Genomic DNA, 18167 nt, shown 5'->3' with positions numbered 1-18167 from the left:
CTTCCCAGCTTCCCCCTTTGAGATTTCATCTTGTCCACACTTGCCATGTTTTGGTTGATCTATTGCTGTGATCTATTTTAGCACAGGTATGATCTCTTTTTATTGCTGTTTATCCAGGTGCGCGCGTCTGCGAATGCTGTATCCCTGTAACTCCAATTCGTGCACATTCTCATCTGAAGTGAATATCATAACATATTAAGTACCAGAGAAATGTAAAACAATACATCTCAGCAACAACAAAAATTAAACTGAATAACTAGAAGAAAGACAACAACAACAACAAAAAAAAGAAAAAAAGAACAGGTAATTGCAGAGGCTGATGCAATGCGAAGACCGTCACGGCAATTCAAACTTCAAACGGCGAGAGCCGAGAGGGAGAGGAGAGGGCGAGAGTGGCAGGTGGCAGTTGGAAGCATTGGAAGTTGGACGCGTCGTAGCAAGTTGGTTTCTCTTCAGACTTGGCCTTCGGGAGAGGAAAATCAGTTGTGCTGCGCATGCGCTAGAAGTGATGTCACGTGTCTCTCTTTGCCGCCGCCGTGCCGTCTGCTCGCTTCGCGTGCGCATGCGCTAGCACACAGCGGTTTGTTTGCTTGAGGGTGAGATTTGTGGTTTGTGGTAGCGGTGAAGCAACTTTGCCAAATATTCCGCTCAAGTTCCTCGCTGGATGTCCCGCTCGTCCGTCGATGGTCAACAGGTGAGGGAACGTTTCAGCAACGCCTGCGACTTTCATGCTCGCGGTTCAAAAGTTGAGGGCGTCTGTACAAAATTGTAAAATGTGCCGCTCTGTTACTACGGATGCAACAAGTGCCAGTCCACTTTTTCTCAGCTGCACCCTCTCAGTTCAGGCAGCAGCAGTACAGGTTTGGACAAAAGTTTGCGGAACACGCGAGCGACGTACTTTTTCTTCGGTGCGACACCCTAGCGGCTGCCGGAAGCGGGTGAGTTCACTGTTTCGGAGGGGTGGACAGATGCGCTGTTAGCGACACGCTGTGGTCGCTCCAGTGTCGCTTGGGTGTGCCTGGGAAGTACGAGTTACCGCTGTGGGTCGCTCACAGCGCACCCTTCCATCCCTCCGAAACAGTGAACTCACCCGCTTCCGGCTGCCGCTAGGGTGTCGCACCGAAGAAAAAGTACGTCGCTCGCGTGTTCCGTAAACTTTTGACCCAACCTGTACCAGGTGTATGTACAGTCGACCCGCGTTTATCCGGACGGCCTCGTTTCCTGTGAAAATGTCCCGATAGCGGGGGAACCGGATAAGTGAAACACGAAAATCCAGAGTGATCCTAAAAGGACATCTTTATTGACCATTACAGAGAAAACTATCCATTGTCTCTGTTTAATTCTAATACACGCATCCAGTTCCTGCAAACCTTTGCTAATGGCATTAACTTGCGAAATGTTGTTTTGCTGCTCGGAAAATACTACAGCTGTTCTCAGTACCGCCCGCGCATTTTCTACCGTAACAGCTTGTGCATCCCCCCTTTCATCATCAGATTCTTCTTGAACACTATCGGAAGCGACGACACTGACGCTGTCGTCATGATTATTGCAGCGCAGGGGTCCTCGTTGCGAACCTTCTCAGTCTGAAATGACCAGAGTGCTCAATGGATTACTTTTGTGTAACGTGCAAACTCGGAAAGGGAGAAAATTCTTCCTAGCAACACCTTCTTTGTGTCAATAAAAAGGAGGCCACGACCAGGGTCCTGGACCTCGTATTACTAGCTGTGGACCAAGTGTCCTTTCTGGACAACGACCGGATAACTGAAGCCGATTGTTGGGTATTAGTCACTTCTGTTCCCTGGAATTCTCGTCCGAGTCCGGAAGCTGAAGTCCGGATAAACGGGGGCGAAATACAGGGGGAGAAATCCGTCCCCATGCTTTTTTGTTCGGATAGCGCAGGATCCGGATAAACGAAGTCCGGATAAACGCGGGTCGACTGTACATGACTTCAAAGACATACGAGTGCAATTCTGAAGCTGGTAAGTACGTCTCATGCTACACACCATTCGCGTTCAACGCTCTTATTTTGCATGTGTTGTAGCAAATGATTCAGTGGCATAAACCGGTAGACTGGTGCGTAATGTACACCCATAGTGCCAAGTTGGAATAATTCTGGTGACGTGTTCGTAAAATCTGTGTAATCGGACTGTCTAATTGTCACCTGTTCTATCTTAACACCGAAGTCGGTATATGAGTAAGAAATATCGTGGTTTGGGCAATTATCAATAATCTTTCGTTGTGCTTAATGATTCCTATTATTTTGTATTTGTGTTTTTAATCATTCTATCCTTAACTGGAGCTACAAAATTACGAAACACGTGAGTATTGTGTTGAAACTGAGGACATTGCTTATTTTTACTTATTTCAGATTTTCAGGCATGGAGAGAAGAAATGCAGGATGCAGCCAAGAGTCATTTTACTAGAGGCACAGGGGTAAAGCGATTGAAAGATGGAGGTTTAAAGTGTTATTATATTTGTAACTGATTGGGTGCTTTTATAGAGAGGACACATCAAAGGAAAAGGTCCATCAAATCACAAGGTTCCGTCAGGCGTGGGGACACCTGCCTTGCTGATATGTCTGCAATGTTCCAAACTGGCAAGGTCTCGTTTGTCTTCCAAGCTTCCTATTATGCACATGATTTTGGGGCTGTCCTACACCCCACTCACAAAAACAGAGGAATATGTAATAGAGGCAGCCCGTGCAGGGGGGGGGGTATATGTTTATTCACACAAAAGGAGATGTCAGCTAGGCAAGTGCCAGCTTGCTACTCCTTAAAAAAGAAAAAGAAAAAAACAGGTGCGGGAGAAGCCGCGATGGCAACGATGTGCTGCGAGTGTACAGGCACTTGTAAAACACTATGTTGTACTGGAATGTCCTTTTTTACCTTCAAGAAACTATTTGTTTATGTTAGGGAAACTACGTGACTGCATTGCACTCAGCGTACTATGCAGCTCAGTATTCGGGGTGTGCTGGATGGCACGTTTCAAAGGATCCAATTCACCTCACTACAAGGCAGTACCTGTACATCACCATGAGGGACTATAATATATGTTACAGTGAGAGGAAACACGACGACAATCAAACCACTGTTGCCTTGTTGGTCAGTTCTATCAGAGCCCAAACAAACAGTCCAGTGCTTTCCCTCACACACAAAGGCAAGAAGGATGATCCTACTGTCTTTCAACGAGGAAATACTGACTTGTTGCAAGATGAAAATTTCTAGCTAGTTCTCATGACAGGCATGCTAAAACAGCTGTTAAGGCATTTGGGCACCAGCAAAAGTGTGATGAACACAGGAGGAGCAGGAAAGCTAGCAGGTGTTGACTTGATGTTAATGCCGAAGTGTACACTTTCTTTTTACCCGTCTCTCCTTCACTTTGTGTATTAAAGCTTCATTGCTGGTTCGTGTGTCTACGTGTTCGTCTCGTCCCGTGTTCGTCCTGTGTGCTTCCCTCAAACTCAAGGCAATGTTAACATCAAAAGAAAAGTGTGCATAGATTCTACACATAGCACCCCAGATGGGTCATTCTATGTGATAGTTGTGTACTGCCACTTCATACATGGGTAATGTGGGTAATGGTTAATGGTCACACATGGGTAATGGTTCAGGTGAAACACTTTACAGCCATGCATGCTCTCCTGCATTGACTTTTCAACTGAAGACAATATGCCCCATTTTTAGCTTGGTGTGGGGTATATTACAGCAGGTAAATACATTTAAGTGTGGTGATATACATACACATAACACACATAATTGGCAATTTGTATATCCTATAAAGTGCTCTGACCTGAGAAATCTTGTAGAAAAAATTGTATTAATATTATGCCAATAAGAAGTGGAATAAACTTTCCACTCACTGCACTAGGCAGTTTGTTTTATTCCGTGTGTTTATATCTCTCCAGTACTGAGTACTCTTTTGTAATATAACGAGACAACTGCCTCTCACTGATGGTATTGTTTTCTTCAGCTGCAACAGATGCTTTTTACCATGAAAATACTAACATCAGTTGGCATTGCATAAAACCTTGGTGAGCTCAAAGCCGCTGTGTGTATTCTTGTGAATGATTTATCTAAGGAAATGTACACCCTTCCAACATCCATCAGCAAACTCTTCATGACTATATATAATGCATAATTATTTAATTAGATTAAAGGAAAAATATATTGGCATCACACCAGCTCAATTGCAGTCTTTCGTTATCATCAAAAATATGGTGGCCGGGGTACATGACTCTCATCAACATTTTGATAATGTAATTCGCTTACAATGCTCAATCATTTTAAACTTCTTCATGCACATCAGTACGCCTTGTATATTCAAGTTGGCTTCTACTTTGTCTCATGCTAGTGTTGGCTATCCGTGCGGTAGCCAGAAAATATTATGGGGGGTTCTATGGGGACCTCCCAGATGCACTAGTAAAGGTACGATCTTGGCTATGCGATGCTAAACCTGCTGTGATACTACGGAACAAAAATGCCAGACAACTCCGCTTTGTCTCAACAAAGATGCAAGGAGTTAAAACGGGTGCAGCTATGTGAAAGCCAACCACTGCAGAAATGCAAATAAGAACAACAGTTCTAGAACCGGATGTTCGAACAGCTACTGGGAATTCAGAAGATCATACTATGTGCGTGAAAATAACTAGCACAATCACATATGTTTGTATGTTCATGTGTCTTGCCTCAGCAAATGAGTTCCAATGTATGCTTGATTGCATTTATTTAGCATTTGTTACAAGAGAGCAAAAGTCCTCAAGATATTGCAAATCTATATTGTAAATCTACTCAGTATTGGCTAGTTAGATTACACAACTTGGTTGATTGATTTTGTCAAGCTTTGTTTCACACCTCAAGGAAACGTAGCTCTTCGGTAACCTCAGTGAGCCAAACACGCAGTCCACGTCCAGTTTTGGATATTTTTACTGGTCTCGTTAGCAATACATCGTTCCAAAATACCACAAATTCCAGCTGGACACTATATCAATCAGCCTGTTGCCTTGCACCTCATCGGAGCGGCCCCCTGCTGGCTAGCAGGAAGATATCGAATAAGAAACAAGTGACTGGCTGTTCTGTCCACCTCTCAGTGTGTGTGGCCACTCCTGTTTGCTGCTAGAGTGTCACTCCCATGAAGAAATGCAACACCCTGGTCCTCCATAAACTTTTGTCCCGATCTGTTCAAATATTGATGCACAGATGGTGTGAAGAAAGCCATAGTAGCAGGGCAGTTTACAACCAGATTCCAAGAGTGTGCCAAGCAGCAGGAAATACACCCAGCCAGAGGATTTCTGTTGAATTCATGTTTAAGGACCTTCACATCTACATCATTTACTCATGAATGCAACACTGTCATGTGACAACACATGACAGTCCATTAATGCTTTGAACATGAATTGAGCTTTACTCTCTGGTTGGGCATGAAACAATGAATCTTTCAACAGCTCATGACCCACAGTTTGAGAAACACTGCTCTACGCATTCGTCCCAACAATAATCTGGCATCCTTCAGAAACACCATCAAACAGGACTTCCAATTACTTTTTGATGATTTGCATTTCTCTGCTGTGCAATATCTTTGCTATTTGTTTCTTATACTTGTCATGTGTTCTTGGTATTTCTGTTCCCCTCAAATTGTGTAGACATTTGCACTGACTGTGTCTTGGACTGTTCAACAGGGCTTGCCCCCTTTCAGTATCAGTGTATACTGTCATGGAATAACAATAAAAACCTGAAAACTGAAAAAAAAAATCTGAAGCACATCTGTCTGACTGATTCCTATAACAATATCCTGACAAATGCTCGATGAATGATAGTTCATGTCACCACTCCTTGTGGACAGAAACAAGCTGTAACAGGCCGAGGAAGTTTAGATGATGTGGTGAACCTACGAGTTTGTTGTTGCCTTGAATGAGCAATCATCATCTCAGAGGTAAAACTTATTTATGTTGACTACTGCCTCCAAAGTCTAACTATAATTTCTTTGTTCTGAACTTGTCTTGGTACACCGGAGTTCACCCAAATGACTTGTTTAAGCATTTTTGCAAGAGCAGCCTTTTGGGAAGAAATAGGCAGCAAAATCTCAAATTGGAACACTGACCTTACCGAGCAGTGCTTGTTAGTTGTCGGGGTTGCACGATGTACAGCTTGGTACAAATCTTTACGGACCACCATGGTGTCACATTTCTCCATTGGAGTGACACCCTAGCATCAAACAAGAGCGGACGCACATTCTGAGAGATACACCCGTTTCTTATTCGATCTTTTGCTGGTAGCTGGCAGGGGACCGCTCCGATGAAGAAAGGCGTAGTGCCGTGAACTTTTGTCCCGGGCTGTACACACTGTTGTGTTGCACTCATACAAATTCTGAAATGCATGTCACTTCTTAGAGAATCTTTGGAAATTTGAAACCATTATGCCTTAATTGTCAGCTCTGATCATGAGCGAGATGGTAGGGGGCCCCTGAGGAATGTCCCGTTGTGTCCTGGAACCTTGCCAGTCTGGAACAATGCAGGCGAATCATCAATGCAGGTTGCCCCATGCCTGACGGAACTTTATGATTTTATGGACCTTTCTCCTTTGATGTTCTTCTCTGTAAAAGCACCCGATCAGTTACAAATATAACACTTTAACCCTCCATCTTTCAATCTTTTTACCCCTGTGCCTTTAGTAAAATGACTCTTGGCTGCATCCTGCATTTCTCCTCTCCATGCTTGAAAATCTGAAATCAGTAAAAATAAGCAATGTCCTCAGTTTCAACACAATCCTCATGTGTTTGGTAATTTTGTTGCTCCAGTTAAGAATACAGTATGATAATTCTGAGTAGAAACACAAATACGAAGTAATAGCAACCATTAAGCACAACGAAAGATTACTGATAACTGCCGAAACCACGATACTTCGTACTCATATACCGCGACTTCGGTGTTAAGATAGAACAGGTGACAATTAGACAGTCCGATTACACAGATTTTACGAACACGTCACCAGAATTAGTGCAACTTGGCACTATGGGTGTACATTACGCACCAGTCTGCCGGTTTATGCCACTGAATTACTTGCAAAAACACATGCAAAATAAAAGCGTAGAACGCGACTGGTGTGTAGCATGAGACGTACTTACCAGCTTCAGAATTGCACTCGTGCGTCTTAATTCACTTGGAAGTTGTGTACCTACATTCACCTGGTGCTGCTGCTGCCTGGACTGAGAAGGTGCAGCTGAGAAAAAGTGGACTGGCACTTGCTGCATCTGTAGTAACAGAGCGGCCCATTTTACAATTTTGTACAGACGCCCTCACCTTTTGAACCGCGAGCATGAAACTCGCAGGCTTTGCTGAAACGTTCCCTCACCTGTTGAACATCGACGGACGAGCGGGACATCGAGCGAGGAACTTGAACGGAATATTTGGCAAAGTTGCTTCACCGCTACCACAAACCACAAATCTCATCCTCAAGCAAACAAACCGCTGTGTGCTAGCGCATGCGCACGCGAAGCGAGCAGACGGCACGGCGGCGGCAAAGAGAGACACGTGACATCACTTCTAGCGCATGCGCAGCGCAACTGATTTTCCTCTCCCGAAGGCCAAGTTCTCTTCAGTAGCCGTCGCAAGGATGGGATGGTGTATCTCCTGTGCAGTATTTACGTGTGTTTCAGTGCGCTTTGTAAGACAATGCGATGAAAATGGTTCCTGTGCAACACAGTGTCGCTTTTCCGAAAGAGTTTTGACGCCAAGAAGACGTAAACGGCGTAGGGGCAAGAACACACTGTGAAACGCCAATCGGACTGCACGACGCGAATGTATGAGTGATGACAGTGATGTTTTGGTTACTATTAATTAGATGTTTCATTTTAGAAACTTCCGAGGAACTTGAAGAGAAGCAGGATAAGAAGATTCCGAACGTACAGTGAAAAGGAATGGGGTCTATGTCGCGACCTGCATGGAAAACAGGAGTGTCGTGCCATCTTCTCTAAGAAAATGCAAGATGTGAGGTAGCCAACGAACGAAAGCTCCCTGTGGTCCGTGAGTGCATCGCACAGTCAGGCACATGCTTTGTCTAGACACAGTGAGTGATCAGACTTATACTACGTGGTATGTACATGTAGAGATGTGTTGATTATTTCTTTCTGCTCAGTGTATGCTTTTAGCAGAATAAACGGTAATTTAATTACTTGAGCAATGTGTGCATTTCTACGCGTTATTTTCGGTCATCCATTCAGTGATCCCAGCTGCTAAGTGGCCGGATCCCGGACCACTTAGCAGAGGGGACCACTGGATCAATTCCACTGGTTTCACTTCCAGTTGGACCATCGTGAAGCTGGTTCCACTTTCAACTGGTCCCAGTCACTAAGTGGTCCCACACTCAAAGTGGGACCTGTCCAATAAACCACTTTGAAGTGGTCCCACTCCAGATTTTTGCCTGGGCCTGTTGTGCTTCATTCGCACCCCTCGTTCCTGAACCGTTTCGGGAACCGAACCGTTTCGAAAGAACCAGTTTGAACCATTGTAATTGCCTTCTGGACCTGAACCGAATCGGAACCCTTATCGCCGAACCTAAACCCGAACCGGACCCTTAAACGTTTCGGTTCGACACTCTGGATGTGGCAGCGTCGACGGACACATCAGCGTAGGGAAAGTTGGACGTCGTTCGTGTTCTTGCTTGCTTCACAGGCGAGTTACGGCCAGTCCTCCACAGGTAACCGAGGATGCGGCTGTAGAGTATGTACCACTGCGCCAATCTACAACGTTGCAAGCTCATTGGCCCAGACTGTGTGCGCGCTCCGATTGGTCGACAACGTTTTGAAATTGCATTTTGTACGCGCGCATGTGTGTGCAGCGTCCCGGCGGCCGTGGCCGTTTCAGCAGTTTCAGCATAGTTTCGAAATAGCTCGCATCAGTCGGCACGGCGTCAGTCTTCTTGTGTTCCGTGTTTCGGTGATGTCAATCGGCAGAACAGTTCGTGATTCTACGCGTGTTGTGCTGTTCCTGGACACGACTGTTATCCCACGTACAGTCTATCAACTACGGAACTGGAATGCTTCGTGGGCCGGTGCGGTTGGAGCGTGAAGAACGCGTTCGGGCGCCGTCGGATTTTGAGGCCTGACAACAAAGACAGGATTACGATTACGTGCCACACAAGCGCCTTTTCCGCTTTGCAAACAACGAAAGAAGATGCTCATCATAAAATCGGCCGGCAAGGCGTCCTCTTGTGTTCCGTGTTTCAGTGATGTCAATCGGCGGAACAGTTTGTAGAAGTGTTCGCTGGTTTATTCAAGCGTCGATGTGATTCAACGTGTGTTGTGCTGTTCCTGGGCACGACTATTATCCCACGAACAGTCTATCAACTCCAGAACTGGAATGCTTCGTGAGTAGGAGCGGTTGGAGAGTGAAGACAAGCGCGGGCCCCGTCGGATTTCGAGAGCTGTGTTCGTTTTGCTTCAAGTTCGAACTTAGTTACAGTGCGTCAGCAACGGAGTGGACTTTGTATTCACAGTGCACCCATGTATCAGGTCTTTGAATCAGTACTTTGTGTCAAATAAATATTTCTTCTAGCCAGAAGAAGCTTCAGTTATTTTGAATATCGGGTAACGGCGGTAGGCGTGAAATCCGGTAGAAGTCGATGGTAGCCAGAACCGGTCGAAAGGTCAGCCAAAGTTAAGGCTCCTGATTGGCCGACTGGCATTGCATAATTTCTAAAACGTTGCACTCTCATTGGTCCTGTGCCCAGTGTTGTGTGAATTATCTCAAACTATGGGCTCTATGGGGAGCTGTTGGAGCCTGTTACGGCTGTGAATACACGCTGTTACAACAGATGCGTTCTTATCATTTGCAAGGTGTTGCGCATGAGTAATATGCCGTGGAAATATCAAATCGTGGAATCAGAGCAAAGTGTGACAGTGACTAGTGAACTGGAATGCGGAATCCCCCGCCGCCATGTTTGAAGGTATGCGATTTTGATATCCGCTTGCTTAAAGTGAATTGGAATTTTATGCGACGGCTTAAGTGTGGATGTGTGGTGTGGATAGTGAAGAGTGGGCAGGTTGTTAAGATGTAACGACCGAGTTCGTGTACTAATCGCATCGATTTCTCATGTGGTATCGTGTGCCGTAGCGCACATACTGATATCGAAGGAGATCGGTAATCACAAGGAAGTCACGTGCGTACATTTGTTACTGCTTGTACAATGCCTCTTTGAACCTCAGAGATTGTTTATGGCTGTTAAAAGATTACGCAACAAAACCTTATTTACTTAGAGCAGTGTTGTGTGTTCGGGTGTTGATGTAAGATCGTAAAATGACTGAGCACAAAACTGGGTACATGCTCCTTTATAGTTTTTAATGAATAGAACATGTGCTTTTAAATCCAGTACATATTGTGTGTTGTGTACATAAATATACCGCAAATAAATCTTGGCGCTTAGCGTTACTTACCCTGCTGCTTGGTACTGACGGTACACATTTTTGTACATACTTAATAGCGTGTTTCTGCACAACTTTTTTTCAGAGCCCAATAGCCACGGTGGCCGTAAATTGTGGGAAGTGGCAAAATGTTAGCGACAGTGCCCACTCCGTCCGTATCAATGATGAAGCTTTTGTTCGGGACTAAGAAGAATCAGTGACGACTTCCTGAACTACATTGCTGCGTTTTTGTTTCATGTAAAGCGTCCTTGTAAGCACACATTTCAGCATTTCGAGTTGACATTTCTGAGCTTAAAGCCTAGCCAGTATCACATCCTTGTGCAGAGATTTCAAGTATAAAATAATATACCATGGAAACGTGTGAGACGACGTGACTGTGCTTGTATAGTGGGATAACTAGAGGGTCAGAGCTTTCTCGTGAAATTTGCCTCTAAAATTATTATACATGATTTTTGTTGGTTATGTAGTAATCAGCTGTGAGAAATAAGGTGGACCAACTGCAACACAAGCTTGGAATTTTTGTTCATGCAACACATCTAACCAAACGAAAATAAGAGTCCGCGATAGCGAAACCTTGTGACGAATGACATACACACACAAGGTTTTATTCCCACAAAAGATATTCAACCCACAGAATCACAAAGTGAGTCACAACAGTAAAGTGACCAGCTTCCTCAAGACCAGAAAAAAGGTGACTGAGGGATCTCTGGCACAGTTTCCACCCAGTATGGAGAGCGTTTCCTTAACAATCACCTTTTGTCGGTTACCCTCTTTGGTCATCACAACAGCATTCTTCCACAGTGGACAGCTACCCTTGCACATTTCCAAAAGTTTAAAATTTTTTGAACAATTGTCATTATTTTTTGCTTTCAATGAACGCTCACTTATAGCTGGTCATTCAAACATCGCTTTGGCTGGCCAGTGCAACAAAAACTGCATCCAAGAGCAATCTGATATGCGAATTTGATTGGCGAAAGCCTGTGTCAGCAATCCCTCAGTGACCTTCCCTGTAGCATTTACGAAGCTGGTCACACTTCAGCTGTGTTTGATATGCTGTTTATGTATGTCCCTTCTCGTCCCTCGTCTTGGGGTTTCGCTATCATGGATACTTATTACCAGCTCACTTGCTACTTAACCAAAAGAATTGATCACGCCCCTGACAATGTTGAGGTTTCTGTGTTTCGCAATGGACACCGGTATGTCCCCAATTTTCCTGACAGCTTGGAGGGCCGAGCTTTCCTCCCTGGCTTGAACCTCGATTTGAAGGTCCCCAGATGACAGTTTCTTTGCAGTGTAGGTCTTTCCGATTGATTTTTCTATTTCCCTGGCAATGACAAACGGTGATATCTTAGAAGACGGCTTTGTCTCGTCTTCAGAATGAAGTACCAGGAATTTCGAAAACCATGGTTCTGGAGATAGGCTGAATTAGTTCACTGGTGCTTCGGTGCAGCGCCGCTTATTTGGCGTTGAGCTTGTTTTTTCAAGCGTGAAGAATCCATGCAAAGAAATAAATGGTTCGGTGCGGCAGGTGTGTCGCCCACCATCGAGCCCAACGAGGGAACGTGTCCCACACGTTAGCACTTGCCTCTGCACAATACCCTAGTGCAACTTCTGGAGAGTGAAAAGACTGCCCAAGGTTGACAATTGCCGCCAAAGAAGGTGAAGAGAGGCGAAAGATGATAGTGAAGGGGTAGAGAAAGAAAAAGTAATGAAAAGGGACATGGCGACCAGCTGAATAATCCTGGCCGAGCCTTGCAGCACCACCCGCCTATGGGAAGCAGGGGCCAAAGCGGTGTGTTGCTTTCCCAGAGGGGCCCCGAAGGATCCTACACAGTAAACCTTTTTACACTCTTTTGGTGTAAACGGCTTGTCCATGGCGCACACGTTTTTGGTGTTGCTTTTACACTCAAATGATGGGTGTTTTCTAATACACCCTTTACTGAAGTGTATTCGTAATAAAACACTGCTGTAATGGGCTTTTAAAAACAAAAACACCTTTAAAAGGGGAGTATTCTATTGAAAACACCTTTTATGATGGAATTGTTTGCTAGCAAATATTCCCTTGGGAATAGCTAGTGTAATAGAAGCTTCTGCGGCAAAATGCCGAAACAAGTGGCCGAGACATACAGTTCGACTTTCTTGCTTCTATGGCAAGCAACACCCTGAACACGGCAGACTTCCCGCCGTGCTTCCATCGTAGCACCTAAACCGTCGCAGGCAGGCCTCGTTAGCTTGGTAACACTGTGGGACCAACGTCAGTGCCGAGGCTTGAAGAGACCTCTTGCACCCTCACTAGCCTATACTGGCGTGTCGGATGGATCATATACTAAAATACAATTTGTTTGGGCACGTTTGTCACATGTGGTGGGGCGGGAAACGTCTCTAACCGTGACGGGAATGAGTTTTTGCAATTAACACCCACGCTTGCAACGAGTCAAAGATATCAGCTAAATACCTAACATCCTTCCCTGTCAAATACTATGTTTTAACTCAGGTTATCGTCTATAATGTGATTACTTGCCCAAACACGGGAAAGCCACGCACAGCTATACGCGGGGGTCTCCCTCTTGCGGCGACCCCACCGTGAGTGCAGAAGGGGGCTACTGCGGCTGCTGCCGGGCGATGGGGGCGCCAATTTCCCGACGCCGGGGCGACATAGTTATCTGTATGCTATAGATTTCGATCATGTGTGTCAGTGCTCGTTTGATATACGAGGGGTGTCAAGTCAAACCGAGACTTTCTGTCCCTCGAGTGTACGATTGGCTCGCGCTACTTCTTTTTCGTCATTTTCACACGCGACAGGCCTCCGCGTTCATCACGTGGTGGTCCAAAGTTTGTGCAAAACAGAAGACACGTACTGGACAAGATGGCCCACAACGAGGTGAGCGCGCACATCCAACAGCGAATTGTCATGAAGTTTCTCGTGAATGAAGGCGTAATGTCATCTGAAATTCACAGAAGACTTCAGGCTCAGTATGGCCACGATACACTTAGCCGCAGCAAAGCGTTTAAGTGGTGCAAACGGTTCCGAGTCGGCCGTACATTGGTGCTGGACGAACCCGGCCGGGGCGGCTCAGAGCCCAGTGTCAGAGTTGCTGAGAACATCCAACTAGTGGAGCGCCTGATCCTCAAGGACTGACGGATAACACGTCTCCAACTGGCTCGCATTCATGAACACCTCCAGTTTCGGAAAGTTAGTGCCCGTTGGGTTCCGAGGTAGCTCTGTTTGACCGGCAAAGAAGATCAGAACCCTCCCAAAAAGTAAGGTACCGTTTGGACACTGAAGGACAGCCGTTCCTTAATCGGATCATCACGTGCGATGAAACGCGGGTGCACCATTTCAGTCCTGAATCTAAACGCGCATCAAAACAGCGGAAGCATCCGAGCTCGCCAGCTCCCAAGAAGTTCCGAAGCACCCCGTCTGCGGGTAAGGTGATGACCACGGTTTTCTGGGACACGTATGTTAGATGCGTGTTCCGGAATCATTGGGGTCTATGGCGGGGTGTCGACAGATTGGAGAGGGTCACTGTGGATAAGTGATAAGTGCTTAGTCTAGATGCCCGGTTGAACGCTATGTTATACTCGTGAAGTGGAGACGGAGGGAGTCAGTACACCTGGAGCCCTTCCACTTGAACACAGACTTATCTGATTTGGCTGGGAACCTCCGTGTCTTCTGTTGCTTTAAGTCAGGCAGATGATCTGTAGTGACCGTGGCTCACATTTTCAAATAGGGTACTGACCTTTGCTGTTGCAGTTTGACCAATTTGAAAATTGTCTGCACGTTTGGTTATACAAGGGCTTCGTTGTTGCCCTCATGTATCCACGGCTGACATGTTTTGTTAATATTTGCATCTGCCCGCAGCTGCTTCTGGAATTCAGCCTTCTGTGGAAGATGGACCTTGCAATAGCATTCGAAAACGGATTCCTGAGCCTGGCAAACAAACTATTGCAGCATGAAGAGGCAAGCGAGGCGGTTACACTGTCGGCAACGTCTTCTGGTATGCAGTTCATGTGTTGAGACATAGTCTTTCTCTACACTGAATGAGATGACATATACAACGTTTTCGCCGTACTTCCAACCCTTGTTACATTTTAGTTTTACTTTACCTTACAAAGCCTGAATTAGTTCAGCAAATCTCCAACACGAGCTTTGTTAGTTTATCGTAGTTTAGTATGTCAGATAGTTTATTGTAAGGCTTGATAAACCAGCTCCTTTCTAATCTCTGCATACGTAGCCTGTCTTCTCCATTTTATTTCTACAAATGAGATGTGTGTTCTTTAATTTTCTACAAGGTAATGCAGCACTGGAGACACTTGTGGTCATTGCCCAGAGGTACACGGAGAAGCTAAGGTGTGCATGAAGGTGTGCCATTACTTTTCCCCACACACCCTACTGGTACCACCTTCTGTCAGTGTTTGCTCCATCTGCCCTCTTGCAATGATAATGATTGACAAACCTGATTTTTTTTTCTAGTTCATGCAGGAAGTTCCATCACTGACGCCTTGCATCGTTATGCAAGACGAAGAGGTGAAGGTCATCGTGAGCAAACAGGAACCATTTGTAGCGTCCTCACCTCTCTGCGGTGTCTGCTGCACATTTACAGCATTTTGGATGTTCCACATAAGAGGACCCACTGGGATACCACAAGGAAGATATATGCACATTTTAATGTTGTTGATATACTGCCCTTCTAGCAACGGAGTTATAAATTCACTCCATCCTAGAAGGAGTAAAAAATACACCTCCTTGCAGGAATGAAAATTAGAGTAAAAAAGGAGTTCGCTATGGGACACGCGATTTACTCCTTTTGGGGAGTTAATGTACACTCTTTTTTTCTAACAGTGTAGTGTAGGAGACTTCCCTACTATGCTTGACTTAGAGCTCACACGCAGAGTGCTTAATAACACCCAACCAGTAACCTATTGTCATGACACTGCGGCTCACTCAAAAGCATAACGGCATTTGGACAAAGTTACATTGCGTCTGTCGTGTGCGCTGCAGGCACTCGATCCATTGTCTGGGTAGATATTTATATTGTTTGACAGGCAGGCGCTGTTGAAACTCGATCGTTTACGGCGCTGCTTGACTGGGAAGCGTTGGGGCACTTTTTGCCGACTACAAATCATTCCTTGTTTCATTCATTGTTTCATGCGAGCAGCATGCTTCCTCCTTTACTGAACTTGAATGTCATCTCACTTAGTTAATCAGCACATATTCTGTGCATACAGCCGATACTGTTGGTCGGAAAAACAGCTCACAAACCACTCTTCGGACGTCTGCAGCAATCTGCTTCGAAGCGGCGATTCACAGCAACGGGTCTGGCAAGTGCCGCGTGTCTGACGTAGTTTGACGCAGCGCTGGTGAGGTTCCTCCTAATGGCCAAACTCCCTATATACGTCTCTAAGGCTTTGCAACCAGGTGAGCCACCGGGTGTGACTCTTTGCAACCCATGACCTAAATGAAGATAGGCGGCTACTTCATCATTAATGAATGAAATGTGTATAATTATTACTTGAAGCATTAAGTGAGTTTAGAAAGCGCATTTATGTGTACATGCGTTTCATTTCTAGTGTCCGTTCGATTGTGTAAGGCATCAGCGGACTCCGTACCACTGCCATAAGATCTTGGGATTAACATAAGGTTAATGATATGCCCAATTTGTGCATTAATTGGGAAGTGCATTATTATTCTTCCGGTGACGTCTTGAAGTGGGTCCGTTGTCAAAAAATCGATTTTTTTTCTGAAATTCGAAATCGGATTTCAGGATATTTAATTAATTAAGGTTTCCAAATTACTCCCAAGTCTAAGCGAGCCCCTACACATGAGACCATACACGAGCTTGTTTTTGCGTGAAACGTTGAGGTAAGTGCATGCAGTAATTGAAGATCGCAGCGCTTAGCATAAAACATATGGCATTCATGATCGAAGCTTGCATTTCGCACAGTAAACAAATACCGCGGCCACCGCATCATGGCGCTGAATCTGCTTAATTTTGGGTTCAACTGGCGCCATACGCCTTGTTCGTTGAGTACGCTAACATTGTGTCCCATGTTCCAAACCGTACGCTTACGCTAAGGCTTGACTGTACACGATGAAAACTCTGAATCCGTGAAATGTAGTCTTGTCTGTCTAAAGACCTAGAATGATTTTCGGACTACAGTTGTCGACAGGAAGTCGCAAGTGGCCTATGGACACCACACATAAAATTTCTCCCGACATAGGAAGTATCGTAGTATCTTAGTAGTATAGTATCGTAGTTCTTGATATAAACACCAGAAATAAAGAGCATGATCATACGTGGCTTCAGTTTTCAATTACTATAACAACAGCTTCAGTTCAGTTCGCTTCAGGACTGCATGGAAACATGGTGAAACGTAGACAGCAAATATTATTTTGAATTGGTAAACTGATTGCTGCTGCAGAAAAAGAAATGCTACTGACGATGATGTCACGCAGTCAAAATCACTAGCTGATTTAATGATAGATATTATTGGCACTATTGAGGCCCATCTGCCTTGTTCTTTAGTAAGTTGTGAATTGTGTTGTGTTTGTCAGTGTGAGTATCATGGCCTTAGAACCGTTGCTCTACTTATCAAATGAAATATATTTTGGTCGGTGACTGACCATCATGAGAATGCTTGTGACAGTGTTTTTGCTTTTTAGGTTTCGCAACCGACTGGCACATTAATCCCAGATCGCCGCTTAAGATCCCCGAACTGTAATCAATCAATCAAACTATGCTTACCTATAATTGCCAGAAACCTTTTGCGCGTGCAGCGACAAATCCACAACCTTGATCATGCTGTCCACCAGTGTACGGATTTCCTTTTCGGGCACCCCACGTAGACGAGCGAACAGGTATAGGGTTTCAAACGTATTTAGCTCTCCAATAAGGCCGCCATACTGCATGCAGTAGCCAATTTTAGACTGCCACTGTAATGAAGAAGGAGCACATGGAAGAGGTCACTTGACACCAGACACTGACTGACAGTTATGGTATCTTCGACTCATCTCCGCTCCCTCTAGAGCCTCTCTGTCGAGGCACTTGGCAACAGTTCGGTTGGCAACAGTGCGCTCGATCTGCACTCTGTACCTTGTTCCTGATTATTTCCTATAATTGGAAGTGCTCGAGGGCACTTGATTAGAGCTGTTTACCCGCCAACCAGCTTTATTATGGCCACGTCACTCTATGCTCTTCTACAGGGAAATCATTATCGGATCAGCGTGGTTGCAGCGACATTCAGGTCTCATACATTTTTATGTTTCTACACAATAACAAGACTCGCGTAAAGTTCTTTACCGATGCTGCATCGAGGATTGCTGAAGTGTTCGGCTCGTGTGCGGTTCTTCCGCGTCGAGTTCGAAGCCGGACTCTCGCCCTCGGCTCCAAAGACAGGCAGGACGAGCTGAAGATATCATTACACGTAGGAAAAGCTAACAAACCTGTCGAACTCCCTTGCTCATGACCATGTTGCCCATATATGCGTCCCCGGCCGTTGGAAACACCAATCCGGTCAACATTTGGAAGGTCGTCGACTTGCCAGCCCCATTCACGCCGAGCAAGCCGAAACATTCCTTAGGGTGGACGGTGAAACACAGAGAACGCACAGCTGTTAAATTAGGAAACTGTTTTTTTAGCCGACGCACAACGAGTGTGTACTGAGAGACCCCATGGCTTGCTACAACTTGCTCGACAAGTGCCCGCTCTGCCTCAGCATCGCTGTCTGCTAACACTTGCACTTCGCCCTCTGTA

At 45.4% G+C, this 18167-nt stretch overlaps 1 protein-coding gene across 1 annotated transcript in view; it reads right to left on the bottom strand.

The window, feature by feature from the left end:
• Positions 1–18161, bottom strand: part of LOC135387050 (phospholipid-transporting ATPase ABCA3-like) — a 55037-nt gene extending 36876 nt beyond the window's left edge. The window contains exons 1-2 of the mRNA XM_064616466.1: positions 17858–18161; positions 17160–17347 (exon numbers count right to left, since the gene is read on the bottom strand). Of these exons, the coding sequence (XP_064472536.1) occupies positions 17160–17347; positions 17858–17935 (266 nt within the window). The 5' untranslated portion in view covers positions 17936–18161. The remainder of the gene's footprint in view (positions 1–17159; positions 17348–17857) is intronic.
• Between the last annotated feature and the right edge of the window lie 6 nt (positions 18162–18167).

The sequence above is a fragment of the Ornithodoros turicata genome, chromosome 3 (genome assembly GCF_037126465.1).
Source record: "Ornithodoros turicata isolate Travis chromosome 3, ASM3712646v1, whole genome shotgun sequence".
Classification (NCBI taxonomy): Eukaryota; Metazoa; Arthropoda; class Arachnida; order Ixodida; family Argasidae; genus Ornithodoros; species Ornithodoros turicata.
This window is presented reverse-complemented; position numbering and strand designations above follow the sequence as displayed.